The sequence below is a fragment of the Balaenoptera physalus genome (assembly GCF_965194825.1).
Source record: "Balaenoptera physalus genome assembly, chromosome: 20".
NCBI lineage: Eukaryota > Metazoa > Chordata > Mammalia > Artiodactyla > Balaenopteridae > Balaenoptera > Balaenoptera physalus.
This window is the reverse complement of record NC_138901.1, coordinates 55155455-55179412: the sequence shown is the minus strand read 5'-3', so window position 1 is coordinate 55179412 and position 23958 is coordinate 55155455. Positions and strand designations below refer to the sequence as shown.

Below are 23958 nucleotides of genomic sequence, written 5' to 3'. Positions count from 1 at the left end.
CATATATATTTATAATTGTTATATCTTCTTCTTGGCTTGATCCCTTGATCATTATGTAGTGTCCTTCCTTGTCTCTTGTAACATTCTTTATTTTAAAGTCTATTTTATCTGATATGAGTATTGCTACTCCAGCTTTCTTTTGATTTCCATTTGCATGGAATATCTTTTTCCATCCCCTCACTTTCAGTCTGTATGTGTCCCTAGGTCTGAAGTGGGTCTCTTGTAGACAGCATATATATGGGTCTTGTTTTTGTATCCATTCAGCAAGCCTGTGTCTTTTGGTTGGAGCACTTAATCCATTCCCTTTTAAGGTAATTATCAATATGTATGTTCCTATGACCATTTTCTTAATTGTTTTGGGTTTGTTTGTGTAGGTCCTTTTCTTCTCTTGTGTTTCCCACTTAGAGAAGTTCCTTTAGCATTTGTTGTAGGGCTGGTTTGGTGGTGCTGAATTCTTTTAGCTTTTGCTTGTCTGTAAAGCTTTTGATTTCTCCATCAAATCTAAATTAGATCCTTGCCGGGTAGAGTAAGCTTGGTTGTAGGTTCTTCCCTTTCATCACTTTAAGTATGTCATGCCACTCCCTTCTGGCTTGTAGAGTTTCTGCTGAGAAATCAGCTGTTAACCTTATGGGAGTTCCCTTGTATGTTATTTGTCATTTTTCCCTTGCTGTTTTCAATAATTTTTCTTTGTCTTTAGTTTTTGCCAATTTGATTACTATGTGTCTGAGCATGTTTCTCCTTGGGTTTATCCTGTATGGGACTGTCTGTGCTTCCTGGACTTGGGTGGCTATTTCCTTTCCCATGTTAGGGAAGTTTTCAACTATAATCTCTTCAAATATTTTCTCTGGTTCTTTCTCTCTCTCTTCTCCTTCTGGGACCCCTATAATGCGAATGTTGTTGTGTTTAATGTTGTTCCAGAGGTCTCTTAGGCTGTCTTCATTTCTTTTCATTCTTTTTTCTTTAGTCTGTTCTGCAGCAGTGAATTCCACCATTCTGTCTTCCAGGTCACTTATCTGTTCTTCTGCCTCAGTTATTCTGCTATTGATTCCTTCTAGTGTAGTTTTCATTTCAGTTATTGTATTGTTCATCTCTGTTTGTTTGTTCTTTAATTCTTCTAGGTCTTTGTTAAACATTTCTTGCATCTTCTCAACCTTTGCCTCCATTCTTATTCCGAGGTCCTGGATCATCTTCACTATCATTATTCTGAATTTATTTTCTGGAAGGCTGCCTATCTCCACTTCATTTAGTTGTTTTTCTGGGGTTTTATCTTGTTCCTTCATTTGGTATATAGCCCTCTGCCTTTTCATCTTGTCTATCTTTCTGTGAATGTGGTTTTTGTTCCACAGGCTGCAGGATTGTAGTTATTCTTGCTTCTGCTGTCTGCCCTCTGGTGGTTGACGCTATCTAAGAGGCTTGATGGGAGGCTCTGGTGGTGGGTAGAGCTCCATGTATCTTTTTGAATTACGGTTTTCTCCAGATACATGCCCAAGAGTGGGATTGCTGGATGATATTGTAGTTCTATTTTTAGTTTTTTAAGGAACCTCCATACTGTTCTCCATAGTAGTTGTACCAATTTACATTCCCTCCAATAGTGTAGGAGGGTTCCCTTTTCTCCACACCCTCTCCAGCATTTATTGTTTGTAGATTTTTAAAAGCTTATTTATTTATTTGGCTGCACTAGGTCTTAGTTGCAGCACGCAGGATCTTCATTGTGGCATGCGGGATCTTTTTATTTGTGACACATGAGATCTTTAGTTGTGGCATGTAGGATCTCTTAGTTGTGGCATGCGGGCTCTTAGTTGCATCATGTGGGATCTAGTTCCCCAAACCCGGGCCCCCCTGCATTGGGAGCATGGACTCTTAACCACTGGACCACCAGGGAAGTCCCTGTTTGTGGATTTTTTGATGATGGCCATTCTGACCGGTGTGAGGTGATACCTCATTGTAGTTTTGATTTGCATTTCTCTAATAATTAGTGATGTTGAGCATCTTTTCATGTGCCTCTTGGCCATCTGTATGTCTTCTTTGGAAAAATGTCTATTTAGATCCTCTGCCCTTTTTTTTTTTTTTAATTATTAGCACCTTTAATTTTATTTATTTATTTATTTATTTATTGGCTGTGTTGGGTCTTTGTTTCAGTGCGAGGGCTTCCTCTAGTTGTGGCAAGCGGGGGCCACTCTTCATCACGGTGTGCTGGCCTCTCACTATCACGGCCTCTCTTGTTGCGGAGCACAGGCTCCAGACGCGCAGGCTCAGTAGTTGTGGTGCACGGGCCCAGTTGCTCCACAGCATGTGGGATCCTCCCAGACCAGGGCTCGAACCTGTGTCCCCTGCATTGGCAGGCAGATTCTCAACCACTGCACCACCAGGGAAGCCCTCTGCCCATTTTTTGATTGGGTTGTTTGTTTTGTTGTTGTTCTTTTTTATTTTTTCTGATATTGAGCTGCATGAGCTGTTTGAATATTGTGGAGATTAATCCTTTGTTGGTTGCTTTGTTTGCAAATATTTTCTCCCATTCTGTGGGTTGTCTTTTCATTTTGTTTATGCTTTCCTTTGCTAAGCAAAAGCTTTTAAGTTTCATTAGGTCCCATTTGTTTATTTTTGTTTTTATTTTCATTACTCTATGAGGTAGATCCAAAAAGATCTTGCTGTGATTCATGTCAAAGAGTGTTCTGCCTCTGTTTTCCTCTAAGGGTTTTATAGTATCTGGTGTTACATTTAGGTCTTTAATCCATTTTGAGTTTATTTTTGTATATGGTGTTAGAGAAGGTTCTAATTTCATTCTTTTACATGTACCTGTCCAGTTTTCCCAGCACCACTTACTGAAGAGACCATCTTTTCTCCATTGTATATTCTTTCCTCTTTTGTCATAGATTAATTGACCATAGGTGTGTGGGTTTATTTCTGGGCTCTCTATCCTGTTCCATTGATGTATATTTCTGTTTTTGTGCCAGCATCATACTGTCTTGATTACTGTAGTTTTGTAGTATAGTTTGAAGTCAGGGCGTCTGATTTCTCCAGCTCCGTTTTTCTGTCTCAGAATTGCTTTGGCTATTCAGGGTCTTTTGTGTTTCCATACAAATTAAAAAATTTTTGTTCTAGTTCTGTGGGAAATGCCATTGGTAATTTGATAGGGATTGCATTGAATCTGTAGATTGCCTTGGGTGGTATAATCATTTTGATAATACTGATTCTTCCAATCCAAGAACATAGTATATCCTTCCATCTGTTTGTGTCATCTTTGATTTCTTTCATCAGCATCTTATAGTTTTCAGAGTACAGGTATTTCGCCTCCTTAGGTAGGTTTATTCCTAGGTATTTTATTCTTTTGGGTGTGATAGTAAATGGGATTGTTTCCTTAATTTCTCTTTCTGATCTTTCATTGTTAGTATATAGAAATGCAACAGATTTCTGTGTATTAATTTTGTATCCTGTAACCTTACCAAATTCATTGATGAGCTCTAGTAGTTTTCTGGTAGCATCTTTAGGATTTTCTATGGATAGTATCATGTCATCTGCAAACAGTGACAGTTTTACTTCTTTTTTTCCAATTTGGATTCCTTTTATCTCTTTATTTCTCCCTGATTGCCATGGCTAGGACTTCCAAAACTATGCTGAATAAAAGTGGCAAGAGTGGACATCCTTGTCTTGTTACTGATCTTAGAGGAAATGCTTTCAGCTTTTCACCATTGAGTATGATGTTAGCTGTGAGTTTGTCATATATGGCATTTATTATGTTGAGGTAGGTTCCCTCTATGTACACTTTCTGGAGAGTTTTTTTTTTTATCATAAATGGGTACTGAATTTTGTCAAAAGCTCTTTCTGCATCTACTGAGATGATCGTATGGTTTTTATTCTTTAATTTGTTAATGTGGTGTATCACACTGATTGATTTGTGGATATTGAAAAATCATTGCATCCCTGGGATAAATGCCACTTGATTGTGGTGTATGATCCTTTTAATGTATTGTTGGATTCGGTTTGCCAGTATTTTGTTGAGAATTTTTGCGTCTATGTTCATCAGTGTTATTGGCCTGTAGTTTTCTTTTTTTGTGGTATCTTTGGTTTTGGTATCAGGGTTGATGATGGTGGCCTCAGAGAATGAGTTTGGGAGTGTTCCTCTGCAATTTTTTGGAATAGTTTCAGAAGGGTAGGTGTTCACTCTTCTCTAAATGTTTGATAGAATTCGCCTGTGAAATCATCTGGTCCTGGACTTTTGCTTGTTGGAAGTTTTTTAATCACAGTTTCAATTTCAGTACTTGTGATTGGTCTGTTCATATTTTCTATTTCTTCTTGGTTCAGTCTTGGAAGATTGTACCTTTCTAAGAATTTGTCCATTTCTTCTAGGTTGTCCATTTTATTGGCATATAGTTGCTTGTAGTAGTCTCTTATGATCCTTTGCATTTCTGTGGTGTCAGTTGTAATTTCTTTTTCATTTCTAATTTTACCAATTTGAGCCCTTTCCCTTTTCTTTCTTGATGAGTCTGGGTGAAGGTTTATTAATTTTGTATATATTTTCAAAGAGCAGCTTTTAGTTCCATTGATCTTTTCTATTGTTTTCTTCATCTCTATTTCATTTATTTCTTTTTTTTTTTTTTAACAGTATAGCCTAGTATTATATTCTCACATAAAGAGACCTGATCATTTATATTTCATTTATTTCTTCTCTGATCTTTATGATTTCTTTCCTTCTACTAACTTTGGGTTTTGTTTGTTCTTCTTCCTCTAGTTGCTTTAGGGGTAAGGTTAGGTTGTTTATTTGAGATTTTTCATTTTTCCTGAGGTAAGATTGTATTGCTATAAACTTCCTTCTTAGAATTGCTTTTGCTACGTCCCAAAGGTTTTGGATCATTGTGTTTTCGTTTTCATTTGTCTCTAGGTATTTTTTTATTTCCTCTTTGATTTCTGTGGTGTTCCACTGGTTGTTTAGTAACATATTGTTCAGCCTCCACGTGTTTGTGTTTTTTTGCAGTTTTTTTCTTATAGTTGATTTCTAATCTCATAGCGTTGTGGTCAGAAAAGATGCTTGATACGATTTCAATTTTCTTTTATAAGTTTATTTATTTATTTTTGGCTGCATTGGGTCTTTGTTGCTGCATGCAGGCTTTCTCTAGTTGCGGCGAGTGGGGGCTACTCTTCGTTGTGGTGCACAGGCTTCTCACTGCGGTGGCTTCTCTTGTTGCGGAGCACAGGCTCTAGGCGTGTGGGCTTCAGTAGTTGTGGCACACAGGCTCAGTAGTTGTGGCACACGGGCTGTAGAGCACAGGCTCAGTAGTTGTGGCGCACGGGCTTAGTTGCTCCGTGGCATGTGGGATCGTCCCCAACTAGGGTGCAAACCCGTGTCCCCTGCATTGGCAGGCGGATTCTTAACCACTACGCCACCAGGGAAGTCCTATTTCAATTTTCTTAAATTTACTGCAGTTTGCTTTGTGGCCAGCATGTGATCAGTCCTGGAGAATGTTCCATGTGCAGTTGAGAAGAATATGTATTCTGCTGCTTTCAGATGGCATGTTCTATAAATATCAATTAAGTCCATCGGGTCTAATGTGTCATTTAAGACCTGTGTTTCCTTATTGATTTTCTGTCTGGATGGTCTGTCCATTGATGTAAGTGGGGTGTTAAAGTCCCCCACTATTACTGTTACTGTCAATTTCTCCTTTTATGGATGTTAGCATTTGCCTTATATATTGAGGTGCTGCTATATTGGGTGCATATATATTTATGATTGTTATATCTTCTTCTTGGATCCCTTGATCATTATGTAGTGTCCTTCTTTGTCTCTTGTAACATTCTTTATTTTAAAGTCTATTTTGTCTGATATGAGTATTGCTGCTCCAGCTTTCAATTTCCATTTGCATGAAATATCTTTTTCTATCCCCTCACTTTCAGTCTATATGTGTCCCTAGATCTGAAGTGGGTCTCTTGTAGACAGCATATACGGGTCTTGTTTTTCTTAATCCATTCAGCCAGTCTATGTCTTTTGGTTGGAGCATTTAATCTATTTACATTTGAGGTAATTATCGATATGTATGTTGTTGTTGCCATTTTGTTAATTGTTAGGATTTGGTTTGTAAGTCTTTTTTCTTCCCTTCCTCTTTCATTCTCTTCTCTGGGGATTTGATGACTATCTTTAGAGTTGTGTTTGGATTGCTTTTTCTTTTTTGTGTGTGTATCTATTGTAGATTTTTTATCTACAGTTACCATGAGGTTTTGATACAGCAGTCTGTATATATACAGGATCATTTGAAGTTACCGGTCTCTTAATTTCAAATGCATATCCAGTATCCTGCATTTGTGCTCTCCTCTTCTCACAATTGCTGGTTTTGATATCATATTTGTGTGTGGATGATTTCCTACCTTTACTATACTTTTGCCTTTACGATTTGTAATTTTCTTGTTTCTGATTGTGACCTTTTCTTTTCCACCTAGAGAAGTTCCTTTAGCATTTGTTGTAAAGCTGGTTTGGTGGTGCTGAATTCTCTTAGCGTTTGCTTGTCTGTAAAGCTTTTGATTTCTCTGTCGAATCTGAATGAGAGCCTTGCTGGGTCAAGTATTCTTGGTTGTAGGTTTTTCCCTTTCATCGCTAAATATATTGTGCTATTCCTTTCTGGCCTGCAGGGTTGTGCTGAAAATTCAGCTGATAACCATATGGGGATTCCCTTGTATGTTATTTGCTGCTTTTTCTTTATTGCTTTTAATATTTTCTCTGTCTTTAATTTTCATCAGTTTGATTAATATGTGTCTTGGCATGTTCCTCCTTAGGTTTATTCTGTATGGGACTCTCTGCGCTTCCTGGACATGAGTGTTTCCCTTCCTGTGTTAGGGAAGTTTTCAGCTCTCTCTTCAAATATTTTCTCAGGCCCTTTCTCTCGCTCTTCTCCTTCTGGGACCCCTATAATGTAAATGTTGGTGCGTTTAATGTTGTCCCAGAGGCCTCTTAAGACTGTCCTAGTTTCTTTTCATTCTTTTTTCTTTATTCTGTTCTGCAGCAGTGATTTCCACCAATCTGTCTTCCAACTCACTTATTTATTCTTCTGCCTCATTTATTCTGCTATTGATTCCCTCTAGTGTATTTTTCATTTCAGTTATTGTATTGTTCATCTGTTCTTTAAATCTTCTGTCTCCTTGTTCTTTAAATCTTCTAGCTCCTTGTTAAACATTTCTTGTATCTTCTTGGTCTGTGCTTCCATTCTTTTTCTGAGATCTTGCATCATCTTTACTCTCATTCTCTGAATTCTTTTTCAGGCAGATTGCCTATCTCCACTTCACTTAGGTGTTCTTCTGGGGTTTTATCTTGTTCCTTCCTATGGAACGTATTTCTCTGCTGTCTCATTTTGTCTAACCTTCTGTGTTTGTGGTTTCCGTTTCAGGCTGCAGACTTGTAGTTCCTTATCCTTCTGGTGTCTGCCCCTGGTGGGCGAGGTTGGTCCAGGGGCTTGTGTAGGCTTCCTGGTGGGAGGGACTGGTGCCTGCCCACTGGTGGGTGGACCTGGATCTCGGCCCTCTGGTGGACAGGGCCATTTCAAGGGGTGTGTTTAGAGGCAGCTGTGTGCTCAGGACATCTTTAGGCAGCCTGTCTGCTGATGGCTGGGGCTGGCTTCCGACACTGTTGGTTGTTTGGCCTGGGAGCCTGCAGGCTGTTGAGTGGGGCCAGGTCTCCATGCCAAAACGGCGACCTCTGGGAGAGCTCACATCAATGAATATTCCCTGGGGCCTCTGCCACCAGTGTCCTTGCCCACACAGTGAGCCACAGCCAACCCCCACCTCCCCAGGAGACCCTCCACGACAAACAGGTAGGTCTGGCCCAGGCTTCTAAGGAGGTCACTGCCTTGCCCTGGGTCCCAGTGCATGCAAAACCTTGTGTGTGCCCTCCAAGAATGGAGTCTCTGTTTCCCCCAGTCCTGTGTAGCTCCTGCACTCAAGGCCCACTGGTCTTCAAAGCCAAATAGCTCTAGTGGCTCCTCCTCCCGAGGCCAGACCCCCCAGGCTGGGGAGCCTGACACGAGGCTCAGAACGCTCACTCGTGAGAGAACCTCTTCGATATAATTATTTTCCAGCTTGTGGGTCACCCACCTGGTGGGTATGGGATTTGGTATCGCAAAAGCACCCCTCCTACCGTCTTGTTGTGGCTTCTTCTTTGTCTTTGGATGTAGATTATCTTTTTTGGTAGGTTCCAGTCTTTTGTTGATGATTATTCAGCTGTTAGTTGTGATTTTGGTGTTTTCCTGTGAGGAGGTGAACTCAAGTTCCTACTCCGCCATTTTGTCTCCTCCCTCCGAGGGGGTGGAAAATTTTTTTAAACCCCTACTAATCTTCCAAAAATTAGCACAAATGTCACTTCTCAAAGAGACCCTTCAGGATACAGGCAGTTGGGAAGTCACTACCCTTTCTGCATTTCCAAGGCACTTTACTCATGTTCACAGACTGAAAAAACCACGAGGCATCTACCTCAAGCCCATAAACCTCAATACCCTCTCACATACACAACTCTGGGTGATGCGCACAAGTGCACCCCAACAAGTCCTAGAATACATATAGTCTATAAATGCCTAAAGGGATCAGAGACTGGCTGGGAAATGTCCAAATCTCAAGAGTGAGTAGGAAGGCTAGGGGTGAGCTTGTCGAATTCCTGCCAGGGAGGTGTTGGGCAGGGATGTTGTCACTGGAAGGACCAGTCCCAGAATAGAGCTCATCCCCCATATCCACGATGGATGCCCCTATAATGTGGGACACCCAAGTTCCCAGTTCACAGAAGTCAATGATTAAACTCCTCTGTACTTTATCGTAATTTTCTCAAGTTCCATCACAGTCACTTAGCCTGCTCTTTCAGACCAAGGGGCTGTGTATGTGTGTTTACACAGGTTCACTCACTAGGACACTTAATCCCATAAATTTCCCACATACTCCCACAGCTGGATTACTAACAGAAGCAGGGCTACTTCCTTCTCCTTCTCCAGGCAACCCAGCACACACTTAGCATCAGCAAGAGCACCAGGCAAAACTTTGAAACTTGTGACACTGACTTGCTGAGCAACAGGACAGGCCGTTACCCCTGTAAGTCAATGGCTCCTCTTCTGGACAGTGGAGCTAACAGGACAGCCATGGACACATTTGGGAAACACTATGGGTACAGGACAAGCCCAGCAGACATTTGGGCTTCTGGCTGGGGACACTGTGGTGGCAAAAGGCAGAAGCAGCAGTTGCTATCCAAGGACATAACTTTATTGGAAACGAAGAGTGGGAGGTGTGGGAGAGGGCTAGGCATCAGGCTCTGTGGCAGGTGGTGGCTTCTCATCATCAGGGGGGCAGTCGATGAAGTCAGCCAGCATGGCAGCTGTGTCATCCTGCTCCTTTAAGGGACAAAGACACAAAATCCAAAACAGTCACATACACATACACTGAAGAGTGGGTCAGGCTGCACAAGCAGCTAGCACCACTTCTCCCCACCGCTGTGCCTTCCCACCCTAGCCACCCTCCCCACCCAGCCCGCTCACCTTTTCCTGGAGAGCTGCCGCCTCCACCTCTGTCTCCATCTCTTCTGCTGCAGATGCTTCTGGTGGGGGTGGTACCTTGTCACCCCCACCCTCGGCCCCCTCTTCCAGCAGGGTTGGGGGCACAGAGGGCTCCTCTTCAACAAGCTCCTGAGGTGGTGGCACTGCAGGGGGGCTCCCCCCTTCCCTCTCCACCTCCCCCTGGGAGGGGAGCACCTCAGGGGCCAGTGTGGGGGCCGTCTCGGCCCCAGGCCCCTCCTCAGCCCCTGGCTCCTCCACTTCCAGCAGCAGCCCGGGTTCCGGTTCTGGCTGCGGCTGCACCTTGGGGGACGCGGCAGGGGGCAGAGCTGGAGGCAGGCTTGGGGGTGCAGGCCCTCCTTCTTCCACCTCCCCGCCCGCCGGGCCGAACTCCACCTCTTCCACCTCTTCCTCCTCGTCCTCGTCCTCTTCTTCCTCCTCTAACTCACCTTCCTCTTCCTCAAACTCCTCCTCAAACTCTTCTTCCTCTTCTTCTTCCTCTTCAAAATACTCTTCTTCATCCTCCTCCTCCTCCTCAAAATCCTCCTCCTCCTCTTCCTCCTCCTCCTCCTCTTCCTCCTCCTCCTCCTCCTCCTCATCACTGCTGTTGATATTAATAACTGTCAAATCTTCTTCCAGGGCTGGGGGTCCTCCGCCACTAGGAGTCCCTTCAGGGACCAGCTGGGGTGGTGGGAGTGCCACAGGGCCAGGAACAGGAGGGGGAGGAGGCGGAGGGAGAGGCCCCGGTGCTGCAGGCAGCTCTTCTGGCTCCTCCTTGGCTGGCACAGGAGGGGAGGCTGTTGGTGGCCCGACCGGGGCTGCAGGGGGGGGTGTGGTACCCGAGGGGGGTGGGGGTGGCAGGGGTGGCAGCCCCTCAGGCACGATCACCACACTGTCATCAGAGTCGCTTTCCAAGGAAATCTCCACATCGGATGCCTCCTCCTTGTCATAGTGGACAAAGGCTGGTCTGGGCACCCTTCCCCCAAAAGTTTCATCTGGGGGTATAGTAGGTGGAGGAGTGCCACTAGGGGCAAGGACGGCGTCCTCATTTGAGCCTGCCCGGTGGTTCTCAGGGCCAGGAAGGAGCCGGGGGGATACAGACACCAGGCCTGGGACGGAGAGGCCTAAGTGGTTGGCTGTGGCTGGAGGTCCAGGGCGTGCTGGGGGCATGGGGCCCGCTGAGGGCATGGGGCCCGCTGGGGGTACAGGGCCTGGGGAAGGCATGGGGCCCGCTGAGGGCATGGGACCAACCGAGGGCATGGGACCCACCGAGGGCATGGGGCCTGGGGGATGAAAAGCTGGAGCCCTGAATGGAGATGGAGCCTCAGGAGGGGGAACTGGGGCAGGGGTGGGGCAGGCAGGGCCCATGGTCTGCAGGGGAGGAACCCGGGGATGGGTCAGAGCTGCACAGGTCACCAGTGCTTCTGAGCAGAAAGTGGAGACCTGAGGAGGGAAAAAAGGGCGAGAGCGAGCATCAGGGATACAGGCCTTCATGGCACCAGGGAGGGAATGCCGACCAGCATCAGAAACAAGAGAATCCAGGAACCCACGAGGTGGATTTGGCCACACTCCGCAGTTACCTCAAGGCTGTCTTCTCTCTGGCCCAGGGAGAAGGCCTGCAGGGCACAGGCGAGCGGAGGCGGGCAGCGAGGAGAAGGCGCCAGCAGCAGAGCCAGCAGCAGGCGGTAGAGTTCCCGGCGGCAGCGCGAGCTGGTATACGGGGAGTTGCCTAGGACCTCGCCCTGCTGGACGCCCATGACCAGTGGGAGGACCAGATCATGCAGTCTCTGAAAAGGACAGAGAGCACACCTTGCGATGACACTGAGACGAGCCAACCCTTCTCCGGGGCCTACTCCCCGGCGTGGATGAGCCCCCCACAGGCACAGGGCAGCGGCCCCTCCCACCTCCGTGGGCACCAGGCTCCACTCACCCTGTGAGTCTCCTCCTTGATGAGAGGCCCGCACATGAGGATGGTCCGGCTGAGGCCTGGGGAAGGAGGCCAGTACGTTGGAGGTGGGCGGCTAACACGATGACGAGCCAGGGCTTCCGAAGCGCGTGGCCCCAGCTGAGCGCCCCGCTCTGCCGCGCCCACCTCGGGCAAGTCACCTAACTCCTCTTAGTTTGTTTTCTCAGCTATAAAATGGGGATCCTAAACGTACCCCTACTACCTAAGGCTGTTGACAACATTATGTAAATGAGATAGATGATGGAGGTACATTATAAACGTACATTTATGTATCTGGGGAGAGCTGGCACTTTCCTTCACACGGGGGTGGGGTTGGAGGGCAGTGAAATACACGGGACCCAAAAGAAAGTCACTTCTGCGTCCAGATTAGCGACTGTGTCAGAGCAGGAAGCCCACTGAGCAGCCCGCCTGGGGAGTGTAAGCTCCACAGCCCAGGGATTTCGTCCTGTTCCTGGCCCCACCCTCCTGTACTAGAACAGCACTTGGCACGGAGAGGGGATGCACGAACAAAGGTAACTGAGACCCTGGAGGGGCAGTGTCGACACCAGCACTCCCTCTAACAGCAGGACCCAAGATTCCCCCTGCAGCCCTGGGGGGTGGCATGGCTTCTCCACAGGCTCGTAGCTGGGTGTGCATGTTTTCTGTACCCTCCACCTCAACGACTGGCTCGGGGCTACCACCCCAGGCCATCCCGGTGCGCCGAGGTGCAGGGCCCAGGCCTCACCCACCTCTCAGCGCAGCTGCACACACGTCACTGTTGGCATTGCTGTCCCCTTTCCGGTGGCTGGGCGGGGCCATAGCCTCCCCCATATCCAGCTTTAGCTTCTTGGGGGCGCTGGGCTTCCCGGTCTGCAAACCCCCATCAGGGCTCCCCCGGGGACTGCGCAGCTGGCGGGGGAGGGGAACATAAATCACACACACAGGCCAACAGGAAGGCAGGACAGTCAGAAGGCAGTGTCTGGTGACGAGGCTGGCGAGGACAAGGGGTGCAGGAGGGGGTTCCGGGACAGGGGCAGAGGCCTCACTCACTTTGAGGGCGTCAGCCGGCGGGGAGATGTCACTGAGCAGGTGGGTGAGCAGGGCCTCACCCGAGGCTCCCCCCTGAAGCACTCCTGCCGAGGCCCCACACACCTGCACCCACAGCTCCAGGATAGCGTACACCTTGGTCCGCATGGTGCTGTGGGAGGAGCAGAGGGCAGCTTGTGAAAGGGAGTCATGTCCCAGCCGCCGGCACCCCCGGTCCACCGGCACCCCCTCACCCACCCTCTCCTCTTTATTCTATTCCTAGATGGTCACCTGTAAGGCCTCTCCTGGCCTGGAGAGAGGCTGTCCCTCCCAATGCTCCAGGCATTGAGAACCTGGGGAAGCAGGCGGCTGATCAGGGCCCCAAAGCGCAAGAGCCGGCCTCCACACCTGGGGGCGAAGACAGAGCAGTGAGCCCCGCGCCCAGCACATCCCAGCCCCTGCACCGCATCCCCCCGACCCCACTCACGCGAGGACGAGCGCAGAGAGCAGGTCCAAGGCTTCCAGGTGGAGGGAGGGCAGCAGCAGCAACCGCAGGGGACCATCTCCAAGCAAACTCTGCGGAAAAAATTAGCAGAGCAAGGAGTGGGGAAAGAAAGTGAGGCAGAGCAAGAGAAATGCAGACAGGATACACGCATGTGACTAAATACACATGTGCACGCAGGTAAGGAGCCCACACCCGACCCCAACTCCCCCAACAAGATCCAATTGCCATCCTCCTCAACAGACCCTGGAAGGAGGACAAGGGAGGGATGGCCGAACCTCGCGGCAGTGACGCAGCTGACCCCCAGCTCACCCTCCCCTGAGGAAGCATCTGCTACAAGTGCGCCCGCAACACGGGAGCGAATCGGCACTGCTGTGCATGTGCCGGGAGCACGGGAATAACGGCATCTGGAGAGGGAAGGAGCTGGCCGGGGCAACCTCAGGCAACATCACTTTGGGAGCCACAGCCCACACTGCTTGCCTGGCTGCCCTGGATCCTGGGCAAGTGCTGTGAACAGGGGACAAACTCCACTTACGATGTTCTTGGCACTGACGCTGAGGGTCCGGCAGATAAGATCCAGGATTTCCTGCACGGGGACGGACACGGGAGCCCCGAACTCGGAGCTAAAGAGAATCAGAGCAGGGAGATCCTCAGCGCAGGGTCCCCAGGGGGACTCCACACCCACCCTCAACCTCCCTCCTCGTGATGAAGATGACGCCCATCTCAGCCCCTCCTGCTCCAGGCCCTCGCTCCCTCCGACACTCACACACCTGAGCATGAGCCCCAGGCAGCGGGCCAGCCCGGAAAACCTCTGCCAAAGCCGGAGAAGGACATGGGCATCGCCATCTTCTGAGGGGGAGAGCAGCGTCTCCACCCCAGGGCCTTCATACTGCGCAGGAGCTGGACAGAAACACAACCACCTTCGCACGCCAGGTCTGTCTTCCACCCCCTCCTCCTCCATTCTGGTGGAGGACCCACCCATATTCTAATTCCTCTTGCCTAGAACGCAAAGGCCCCGCCTGTCCCGACCACCCCTCTGCTTCCCTCACCGCTGTGCCACTGACCACACCAGCCACAGTCCCTACCCGTTTCCGCTCCCTCATACAGGGCCCCAAGCAGGCTGTGCAGAGAGGCCAGCAGGCTGTGCAGCTCGTGCTCCCAGCTGTCCGTGTGCTTCAGGCCCTGGGAGAAGCCAGCCCCTAGAGAGGGCAGCCGGGAGTAACACTCACAGGCCAACTGCAGGAGAGAGGTTGGAACCCTGGTCAGATGGGAATCCAGCCCGGCCACGGAATCCCAGCCCCACCAATGCCCAGGAAGACGGAGATCAAAGAGAGCTCTGAGGGAAAATGGAAGGGACGACGGGGCAGAAAGACACAGGTGGAAACACGGGGGCAGAAGTCATGACTTGTGTTTACTGTGTATGTTTAACAGGGAGGGGAGTGAGACTGTGGTCGAAAAGCAGTAACAGACAGAAAAACAAAGAAAGAGAGATAAAAGAAGCTCCAGCTCAGACCCCAGGCTCTCCATCTCCCTCCTTTCCCTTTACCTGCTGGAGCTGAGGGCTCAAGGCATCCACCCGAGACAGGAAAAATGAGGCCAGCTTGCCCTGGATTAGAGGGAAAGAAAGGGAGAGGGTGGTGAGTCAGCTTCAAGGGCCAGAGACATAGACCCTGCCCATTCCCAGCAGCAGAATCGAGGCCCAGGATCTAAGGCCTTTTTCTTTCCTGCAGACAAGGAAGCACCACACTCTAAGGGGCATCGTGCCTGGGTGCAGACATGCTCTCATGGTAGAAAGACACCCTGAACGTTGCCTCTTGTCCTTAGCCTCCCTGTTTGAGGCCTGTGTCCCACAGACGACTGGGCCCCCTCCTGCCAGTCTTTGCAAAATGACAGTCATCTCCCTCAAGCCAAAGACACAGCACTGAAAAGCAGCTACCTCCACGCCCCAACTCCCTGCCAGCTCAGACAAGAAGCAAGGGTCCAAGCTGGGAGCTGCGGCACTAACCAGAGGTGTGAGGGCAGGACAAGGTGGAGAGAGAAGGAAAGGCTGCCCGGCAGGACTGAGGTAGCACATCTCAGAGCAGCGGCCTGTCAGTTAGCCAACAACAGGACTCCGCCTGCCATGTGAAGGCGCCGGCGCAGGAGTGTTTAACTGGGGCCCCATCTATCTGGAGGTAGAATCAAAGGGGCCTGTGAACATGGAAGGGAAATTTTTTTAATCATTTTCACTAACCTGTAAATGAAGTATAATTTTTTTTTTTTTACTATAAATGTAGACAAAAAGCCACAGTAGTATTAGCAATACCTCTGACTGTCACCATCAGAAATCACTTATTTTCATTTCACATTACATATAGTTGTAAACAGTTATCTTGAATTATCATTCACGTGCATCACTAATTTGAAACTTAGTTACCAGACCTGCTGCTGGATCCTGTTATTTGACGCGTTAATAAAGAAGCACATCCTACTCTATCAATCACAATTTTTTAAAGTATACATTTCAACAGAATCAGTGTCCCTTGCAATTCCATGTAGTTTATGGATTTAAAAACATTCGGAGGGGCTTCCCTGGTGGCGCAGTGGTTGAGAATCTGCCTGCCAATGCAGGGGACACGGGTTCGAGCCCTGGTCTGGGAAGATCCCACATGCCGCGGAGCAACTAGGCCCGTGAGCCACTATTACTGAGCCTGTGCGTCTGGAGCCTGTGCTCCGCAACGAGAGAGGCCGCGACAGTGAGAGGCCCGCGCACTGCGATGAAGAGTGGCCCCCGCTTGCCACAACTAGAGAAAGCCCTTGCGCAGAAACAAAGACCCAACACGGCCATAAAAATTAATTAATTAATAAATAAAAAAAAAAGTTACAACTGTTGTTTTAAAAAAAAAAAAAAAAAAACATTCGGAGAAGAGGTCTCCGGCACAGAAAGGGTGAGAACACTGAAGTATAACAGGATTTCCACCTTCAGTGGGTGTAACAGTCGGGAAGACAAATGTGTGGAAAACAATAACCTGGAAGCAAAGAGGGAGGGTCAGGAGGGACTGATGCTGGGAGGCAGGACTGAGCTGGCCTTGGGAGAAAAGGAGGACCCGGATAAGGAGACGGAGGGAGGGACACCATGAGGAGAGCTACAGGCTCACAAGAGGCCCATGGAGAAGCAGGCCGGGGCCTTAAATCCCAGGCTAGGGTGTATGGACTTCATCAGGGGATGGGGCCATCACATGCACAAAGGTAAACTTCCAGAAGACAAGGAAGACAAATCAACAGTGGCACCAGGCACGCAGCAGGGGACTTATGGGAGGAAGCAGGCATGGAGGTCTAGCAGTGTGGGGTTCAGAAAGCAGCCCTCCAAGGGCTCCCTGCCATCGCCCTGTGGCAGGAACCACATCTGGTTTCCCACGTTCCATTGCAGGATTCTCACCATGAGACAAGCACTGTTACAGCTGACCCCAGGGTATGAGAAGGCCTAGAACCGTTTCCCTTGGGACTTGGAAAGCATTTTCACGTCTGGTGTGGTAGGGTTCTGAACACTTCAAACCAAAAGCAGCAACCGCCCACAGGTCTCCTGATTCACCGGCTTCTCCAAGGATGATTGATAGAGAGTCGCCAAAGCCTTATCTACAGTGGCACTCAGCCCTTTTGGCCAACTTACTGCTCACGCTTTCCCTGAGACTCTGAGTCAAAAAGCTGGGCTGAGGCCACCAAAAGTCTGCTTATGTGACTGCAGTCAAGCAAAGTACAGGGACATGGCTCTGGCCACAGGTCTACCCCACATGACCTGCAAAGCAAACCAAAGTAATGGCTCACTTGGAACATTTCACTTGAAACGCAAGCCCGCGTGCACACACAGTATGTCCTGGGTGTCTCTTAAGAGTGGGGTGAGTCTTCCCACTCATTCCAGGGAACAAATTATCTGTCGAGGAGGAAAGGTAAAGCCTCTACAGGACTGACTTCAGGGACTCAGAATGCTTGAGATACCTCATTTGGGAGGGGTAATCCTGAGCTTGGAGACTGCAATTGCCCTGGGAGCTTCTGGGGGATGGAATAGAGAACAGATAAACACTCCAATTATCAGTTTCCTAAGTACTGGTCTGCAAGACATTTCAAGTACAAACTGCCCCTGGGGCCTCCACACAAGACAGATTCTTATCTGCCATGTTGGCAATAGACAAAGCCAAACTCCTCAACAGAGGGAAGTTCTCCAGATGACACTGTATTCTTAGAGAAATAAAGGCATATGCACCCCATAACAACATATGAAAGTTTTGTTGTTTGGTTTGGAGAGGGTACTTAAAATGCAGGCCATAACTTCAAAAACTACACGTCTGACAAAAGGCTGTGAGTTATAGATGAATTCTCCTGACCACTCACAACAAAAATTAAGGGGCACTAGCAGAGGACTCACGGGCAGGCTAGTCTGACTACTCAAATCTTGACCCCACAGATAACACTCAGTTCTCCCTGCACTTCCTGGGGGGATGCAGGTGGGTATAGATAACCCCAAACCAAGCTGAATCAAAGCAGGCATATGCAGTAAAACCTCACATACTTTGACCAATGAGGGGTCAGAGACAAAGATCTAGCCTGTGTAATTTGAGAAGTTAACTTACAGAGCATTTTAGAAGAAAGTTTAGTTTAGTAAACTAAACTTAGTAAACTTTAGTTAAAAAAAAAAAAAAACTTTAATAAAATCCCCAAGTTACTCCAAATGCCTTCTTGACAAAGTCCTGCCCTGCTACCCAAAGATTCTACTACCTGCCATTAGTGGCAGTCATATGAAAACAAAGCATCAGCAAGGACGTGACCCATGTTCACTGAGAAATATCATCTGCTCCAGGGCTTTTCAAATACTGCAAGTAACCAGTTACCAAAGTCTCCGCAAGTACCACTCCCAGACCACAGCGCATATGCCCGCAGAGCTCCGTGTCAAAGTCTCCGCAAGTACCACTCCCAGACCACAGCGCATATGCCCGCAGAGCTCCGCGTCAGGCTCACGATCCTTCCCAAGCCACTAACAACTGATCAGAGCCGGCATCGGTGTGGAAGCCTGTCTGTCAATCCTGCCCACGTGCTTAAAAGTGCCTGGGGAGTTTGGTTTGGTGGGAAAAACATGGGCATGAGGACAAATAGTTCTCACTCGCACCCTGGTTCCACAACTACCAGATACACAGGCTTGTGTTAGTCAAACCCTTCTGGACCCGTTTCCTCCTGTTTAATTCGGTGACACCAGCACTACAGAATTACTGTAAAATGAGAAAACACACAGCAGAGTGGCTGGCACATAGTGAGTACCAGTTCTACTAAGTACCAGTTCCCTTTCCCTTTTACTTTCTTAACTTGGTCATAGAACCATGTGAGCTTACTTTCAAGATAACTAGAATGGCAAACTCCTCCTTAATTGGTAATACTGAGTATAGTATTACCAATTACTGTGATTAACCACATGAGTTATACAAAAAAAATTATTAATTTGCCATTAATTCCAGTTCTCCATAGGTTTGTGCTTCCATCTGAGAAAGGGGGTGCCCAACGGTTTGTCAAGCAATGATGAGTGTATCAAAACAAGAGAGAACATCTAATCGACAGAAGAACACCTATTTGTTCTTAGGTACTTGTTGGCATCGAATTATTCTGCAAACAATAAATGTACCAATTCCAAAGGCCCTTTAACTGTTACTGCTTTGGCAGAATTTCATAACCATTCATATTTGTTATTTTATCTCCTTGAAAATAAAACTCTAATTCTTTCACTGACCTCCTTCCTCCCTCACCTGACCCACGGCCACCCTGCCTGTTTGCCCTAATAAGGCTCTGCTGTGCAGCCATGACAGTTCGGGGGACAGAGTGGGAGATTCGTCAGGAAAATCAGGAGAGAGAAGCGCTGGGGAAGTTGATATAGGGAAGTAATAAGTCAGGAAGCCTTCCCAGAGGAAATCATAAGAGCTTTAGGAACAAAGTAAAACAAGATGGTAGAAAAATGGGCAGGGCATTCTAGAGGTACAGAGAAAGCAGGGCAGAGAAAGGAAAGAGTCCAGGGGTAAGAGCCCGAGCTTTGGCATCAGTTCTTAGGCAAGTTACTTAATTTCTATTTCTTTATCTGTGAGGATTAAATGAGAACGCATTTAAAGCTACGAGGTGGCATAATTAGAGCTGTGGAGACAGGAGCTTAGAAATCTTAGCACCGGAATCTGAGGTAAGACGGCTATCAAGGTTTATGTTGGTGGGAAGACGAATTCCCATGAACACTTACTTTGAGAGACCCACACGCCCGAGGAAAATAGGTCATACAAGCCTTCATTCCTTCCAGTGCCGAGAGCTCACTCTGGGGGAAAAACAGAAAGTAAGGAAGAGGCCGAGAGCCCAATGCCCCCCGACCCCATCTCCACCCCACCACCCGCCCCTCAGGGTCCCTTCTCCTTATACTTTTTCTTGGCCCCGACCTCTTCTCACTTCTTCAATCCTATTCCCCAATCACTTCCATCACATTCTTTAACCTAATGGGTGTCAGTGAGGGCAAGCAATGCGAGGGGCCAAGGGGAGGGGGAACCGGGGAGGCGTCTCACCTCTGGTCTGAGGCCCAGCAGGGAGGTGAGAAGGCCAGGGAGGTGGTTCATGGAGATGTCCCGGAAGAGTGTAGGAAGCTGGGCCGCATAGCGGAGTAGGTCCCTCAGCACAGCCACAGCCAGTTCCATCGTGGGGGGCGGGTCCTGGGACTAAAGAGCAACAACACCCCATGCTCCCAACCTCACCTTCATGGTCACCAAAAGGAGGAACGAGAGGTATGACAACATGGGGCTTTTGACAAACACCACAGTTAACGTCAGCATTACCATCAAATCTACTAGGGACAGGGACTTCCCTGGTGGCACAGTGGTTAAGAATCCGCCTGCCAACGCAGGGGACACGGGTTCGAGCTCTGGTCCAGGAAGATCCCACATGCCGTGGAGCAACTAAGCCCGTGCGCCACAACTACTGAAGCCCGCATGCCTAGAGCCCGTGCTCCACAACAAGAGAAGCCACCGCAATGAGAAGCCCGCGCACCACAACTAAGAGTAGCCTCCGCTCGCCGCAACTAGAGAAAGCCCACGCGCAGCAACAAAGATCCAACGCAGCCAAAAATAAATAGATTTATTAAAAAAAAAAAAAAATCCACTGGGGACAGAGTGTATTAGAGATATGGAGCATCCGAAGTAACACATTTATCTACAGACAGGACATGTGTTCACATTTTAGTACTATGCGTGTCTGAGGGTCTGAGGGTCCGAGGAATTTGGGGAAAAAAAAGGTAACAAAGCCATACTTTAAAGATCTGCCTGACTAGACCATCTCAAGAGTTTCTTGCTGCTCCCATACTACATTTCCCTGCGAGGAATGGAGAGGAGCACTTCTCAGACCACAAAAAAAGTCTCAGCCAAAACAAAACCACCCCACCTCGCCAAGCTTGCTTCTGGCTGTCTCAGACCTACTGTGGAACTCATGGAGGAAAAACGGCTTGAATTTAGAAGGACTTCTCTAGAAAATTAACATGTATCTAAGGGAAAAGCCTTCAGCACATTACCCCCTGCTAGACCAGATGCCACGTGTCAATGAAACAAACAAGAATGCTTGTTAGAAAGTCCGACTCAGTGGGCCTACCAACCACAAGCGGGCCTCAACACTGTCCAGCAATCCTCCTGCACCTCTCGCTGGTTAACTCCCTCGGCTCCTCAGCCCCGCTCCCACCACCGTCACTTCTGTATAACCCAACCTGCAACTTCAGAGAAAGCTGGAGCCCAAAGACAGGCACTCCCTCAGCTTCCCACCACCAAACTGAAAACTCCATCTCCATCCTCATCCCCGCTCTCCTTCCTCCTGTCCCACTAGAGGAGATGCTCCTCCCATCCAAGGACAATCCCTCCTCGGTGCTTTAGATAGTCCCCCCTCCCTTCTTCTCAGAACCTTACACTGTTAACTGGCCCCCTCTCTCCAATCCCTCTCAAAAGGGTTCTTCCTACTGACATTGGTGCATGCTCCAGTCTCTCCCATCCTAAAAGTCCTTCTCCTGAGCCCGTACTCCACTTGCCCAATCTCAGCTGTTGCCCAGTTTCTCTCTCTTACCAGCAGAGCCAGACGTCTTGACAGGACTGCCTACCTTCTCCATTTCCACTCCTTCTCCCACGCGCTGCTCATCCCAGGGCAACCTGGCTTCAGTGTCCACTGCTCCACCAGAAACACTTTCACAGTCTCATTACCCTTGAGTTGCTAAATCCGATAAAAAAATTTTCAGTCCTCGTCTTATTCCAGCTCAGAAGGGCATAAAGAGGGCTTCCCTGGTGGCGCAGTGGTTGAGAATCTGCCTGCCAATGCAGGGGACACGGGTTCGAGCCCTGGTCTGGGAAGATCCCACATGCCACGGAGCAACTAGGCCCGTAAGCCACAACTACTGAGCCTGCGCGTCTGGAGCCTGTGCTCCGCAACGAGAGGCCGCGATAGTGAGAGGCCCGTGCACCGCGATGAAGAGTGACCCCCACTTGCCGCAACTAGAGAAAGCCCTCGCACAGAAACGAAGACCCAACGCAGCCAAAAATAAATAAATACATAAATAAACTTGAAAAAAAAAAAAAGGGCATAAAGAGAAATGACTCCTCCGTCTTCCCTGAAGTATTTGAATTCCATCCAACCCACCATCCTGGTTACCTCCTTTCTGCTGCTCTGTCTTGTCTGCTTTGTAAGCTCATCCTCCTCTACCTGACCACTGACTGTGGAGCGCCTCAAGATCCAGTCTGTATAAGGACTCAACTTGATCATCTGAGCCTCATCCTCAGCTTCAGCTGCCATCTAAACGCTGAGGACTCTTCCTCTTTGTAAAACATATTGACTGAAGCCCCCACCCACTGAACCCTCAGGGTTACCCTCTGAGATATCTGGTCACTTCCACGCACGCTAGGTCAAGGGTATGCTTCCTGGGGGCCTCTACTGAATGCCCAAGACCATACTCATGTTATTTTCACCACTCCCCTTGGAACCTGGCTGTCTTCCAATGTTCTGATACCCAGGAGTCATCCTGGACACATCCTTTCCCTGACGCTATTCCATCATCAGGACCTGTTGTCTATTCTGCCTCTAAATCTCTCTTGAAATCACTCTTTGCCTCTAAATCTCTCACCTACTTCTCATCATGTCTACAGCTGCCGCCCTAGTCCAGGCTACCATGAATGCTCTCCTAGGTTACCTTAGTACCTTCCTCGTGGTCTTTCTGCTGCCATTCTGACTCCTTTCTAATCCTGTCTCCACACAGCAGCCAGAGTGGTATTTCCAAATGAAAGTTTGATCACGTCACCACTACCACCACCTCCTTCCCCCTACTCAAAACCTTCCATGAATTCCCACTGTTCTGAGAATAAAAGCCAAACTCCCTAATATGCCTACAACGCCACACACAGCCTGGTCCCCATCCACCTACCTCCCCGGTCGCATCTCATTAACCTCAGCCACACCAGCCTGCTTATAATTCTTCAAATGAGTCAAACTCCTTTTCTCTCACGACTTTTGCAGGCTTAGAACACTTAGAAAACTCTCAGCCCAGTTCACTCCTACTCATCAGAACAGCCCTCCCTGAACCACTGACCCTGATCACCACCACCCACACCACCCCAGTCTGGGTCAGATTCTCTCGTTACATGCTCTCAGAGAACTACATTCTTTACCTCCAGAGCACCTACCGAAGTTTATCTTTTCACACTCATTGTATAATTATCCTCTTCCAGGACTTCCTTGGTTAAGCCTCTGCGCTCCCAACGCAGGGGGCCTGGGTTCGATCCCTCGTCAGGGAACTAGAGCCCACATGCATGCCGCAACTAAGGAGCCCGCATGCCACAACTAAAGGAGCCCACCTGCCGCAACTAAGGAGCCCACGTGCCACAACTAAGGAGCTGGCAAGCTGCAACTAAGACCAGGCACAACCAAATAAATAAATTAATACTTAAAATAAACAGATTTTAAAAATAAAATAAAAAGCACTTAAAAAAATAAATTAAATATTCTTCTCTTCCACTAGAACACAGATCAGCAAACCATGGTCTGTTGGTGCCTGTTTTTGCACAGCCCACAAGCTAAGAATGGTTTTTACTTTTTTAAAGGGTTGGAAAACAAACCAACAAAGAAACACTACGCAACAGAAACCATGGGAATTCCCTTGTGGTCCAGTGGTGAGGACTCCGTGCTTCCAGCAGGGGGCACGAGTTCGATCCCTGGTCGGGGAACTAAGACCCCATGTGTGTGAGGCACAGCCAAAAAAAACAGAAACCATATGTGGTTCGTAAAACCTGAAACATTTTACTATCTATAGACACCTAGAAAGTTTCCCAACCCCTGCAAGAGACTCTAAACACCTGAAAGCAGGGTCCAAGTACATCTCTCCACCAGAGCTTAGCACACAACCTGCCATGTGTGCCCAGAACATGCTTGCGGAAGAACTAAGTGGGGATGTCATCAAAGGATGTAAAAGCAGGAAAAAATTTAAATGTTAAAAGAGGAAGAGAGGACTAGGAAAAAAAAAAAAAAAACCTGGGGAATTCCCTGGCAGTCCAGTGGTTAGTATCCTGCACTTTCACTGCTGAAGGCACGGGTTCAATCCCCGGTTGGGGAACTAAGATCCCACAAGCCAAATGGTGTGGCCAAAAAAATAAAAATTAAAAAAAAATTTGGGGGGACTTCCCTGGTGACGCAGTGGTTAAGAATCCGCCTGCCAATGCAGGGGACACAGGTTCAAGCCCTGGTCTGGAAAGATCCCACATGCCATGGAGCGACTAGGCCCATGCACCACAACTACTGAGCCTGAGAGCCACAACTACTGAGCCCATGTGCTGCAACTACTGATGCCCAAGCCCCTGGAGCCCGTGCTCCGCAACAAGAGAAGCCACCACAGTGAGAGGCACGCGCACCGCAACTAAGAGTAGCCCCCGCTCGCCTCAACTAGAGAAAAGCCCACGCACAGCAAC

The 23958-nt window shown here is 48.4% G+C and overlaps 1 protein-coding gene and 2 long non-coding RNA genes across 9 annotated transcripts in view; 2 read left to right on the top strand and 1 right to left on the bottom strand.

Annotated features, from left to right (window-relative positions):
* The window catches only part of LOC309649899, a 309487-nt gene extending 298235 nt beyond the window's left edge, over window positions 1-11252 (top strand). For all 4 annotated transcript variants that reach the window (XR_014257347.1, XR_014257348.1, XR_014257349.1 and 1 more), the window contains one exon: window positions 11117-11252. This is a non-coding gene — a long non-coding RNA (uncharacterized lncRNA). The remainder of the gene's footprint in view (window positions 1-11116) is intronic.
* PELP1 (proline, glutamate and leucine rich protein 1) overlaps window positions 9201-23958 on the bottom strand; it is a 44982-nt gene continuing 30224 nt past the window's right edge. For 2 of the 3 annotated variants that reach the window (XM_082440447.1, XM_082440446.1), the window contains exons 4-17: window positions 19543-19692; window positions 19230-19301; window positions 14529-14588; window positions 14068-14218; window positions 13753-13882; window positions 13518-13605; window positions 12968-13056; window positions 12772-12888; window positions 12505-12652; window positions 12204-12363; window positions 11440-11495; window positions 11090-11296; window positions 9495-10952; window positions 9201-9350 (exon numbers count right to left, since the gene is read on the bottom strand). In XM_082440447.1, coding sequence (XP_082296573.1) covers window positions 9258-9350; window positions 9495-10952; window positions 11090-11296; window positions 11440-11495; window positions 12204-12363; window positions 12505-12652; window positions 12772-12888; window positions 12968-13056; window positions 13518-13605; window positions 13753-13882; window positions 14068-14218; window positions 14529-14588; window positions 19230-19301; window positions 19543-19692 — 2979 coding nt within the window. In that variant the 3' untranslated portion in view covers window positions 9201-9257. Of the gene's footprint in view, window positions 9351-9494; window positions 10953-11089; window positions 11297-11439; window positions 11496-12203; window positions 12364-12504; window positions 12653-12771; window positions 12889-12967; window positions 13057-13517; window positions 13606-13752; window positions 13883-14067; window positions 14219-14528; window positions 14589-14987; window positions 15537-19229; window positions 19302-19542; window positions 19693-23958 lie in introns of those variants that run through there. The other variant, XM_082440448.1, reaches the window with a different exon arrangement.
* Window positions 11304-12902, top strand: LOC309649901. Of its 2 annotated transcripts, none has more exons than XR_014257353.1 (3): window positions 11304-11442; window positions 11841-11987; window positions 12764-12902. It is a non-coding gene; the product is annotated as an uncharacterized lncRNA (long non-coding RNA). The 2 variants fall into 2 exon arrangements; XR_014257354.1 differs by having other exon boundaries at window positions 11304-11522.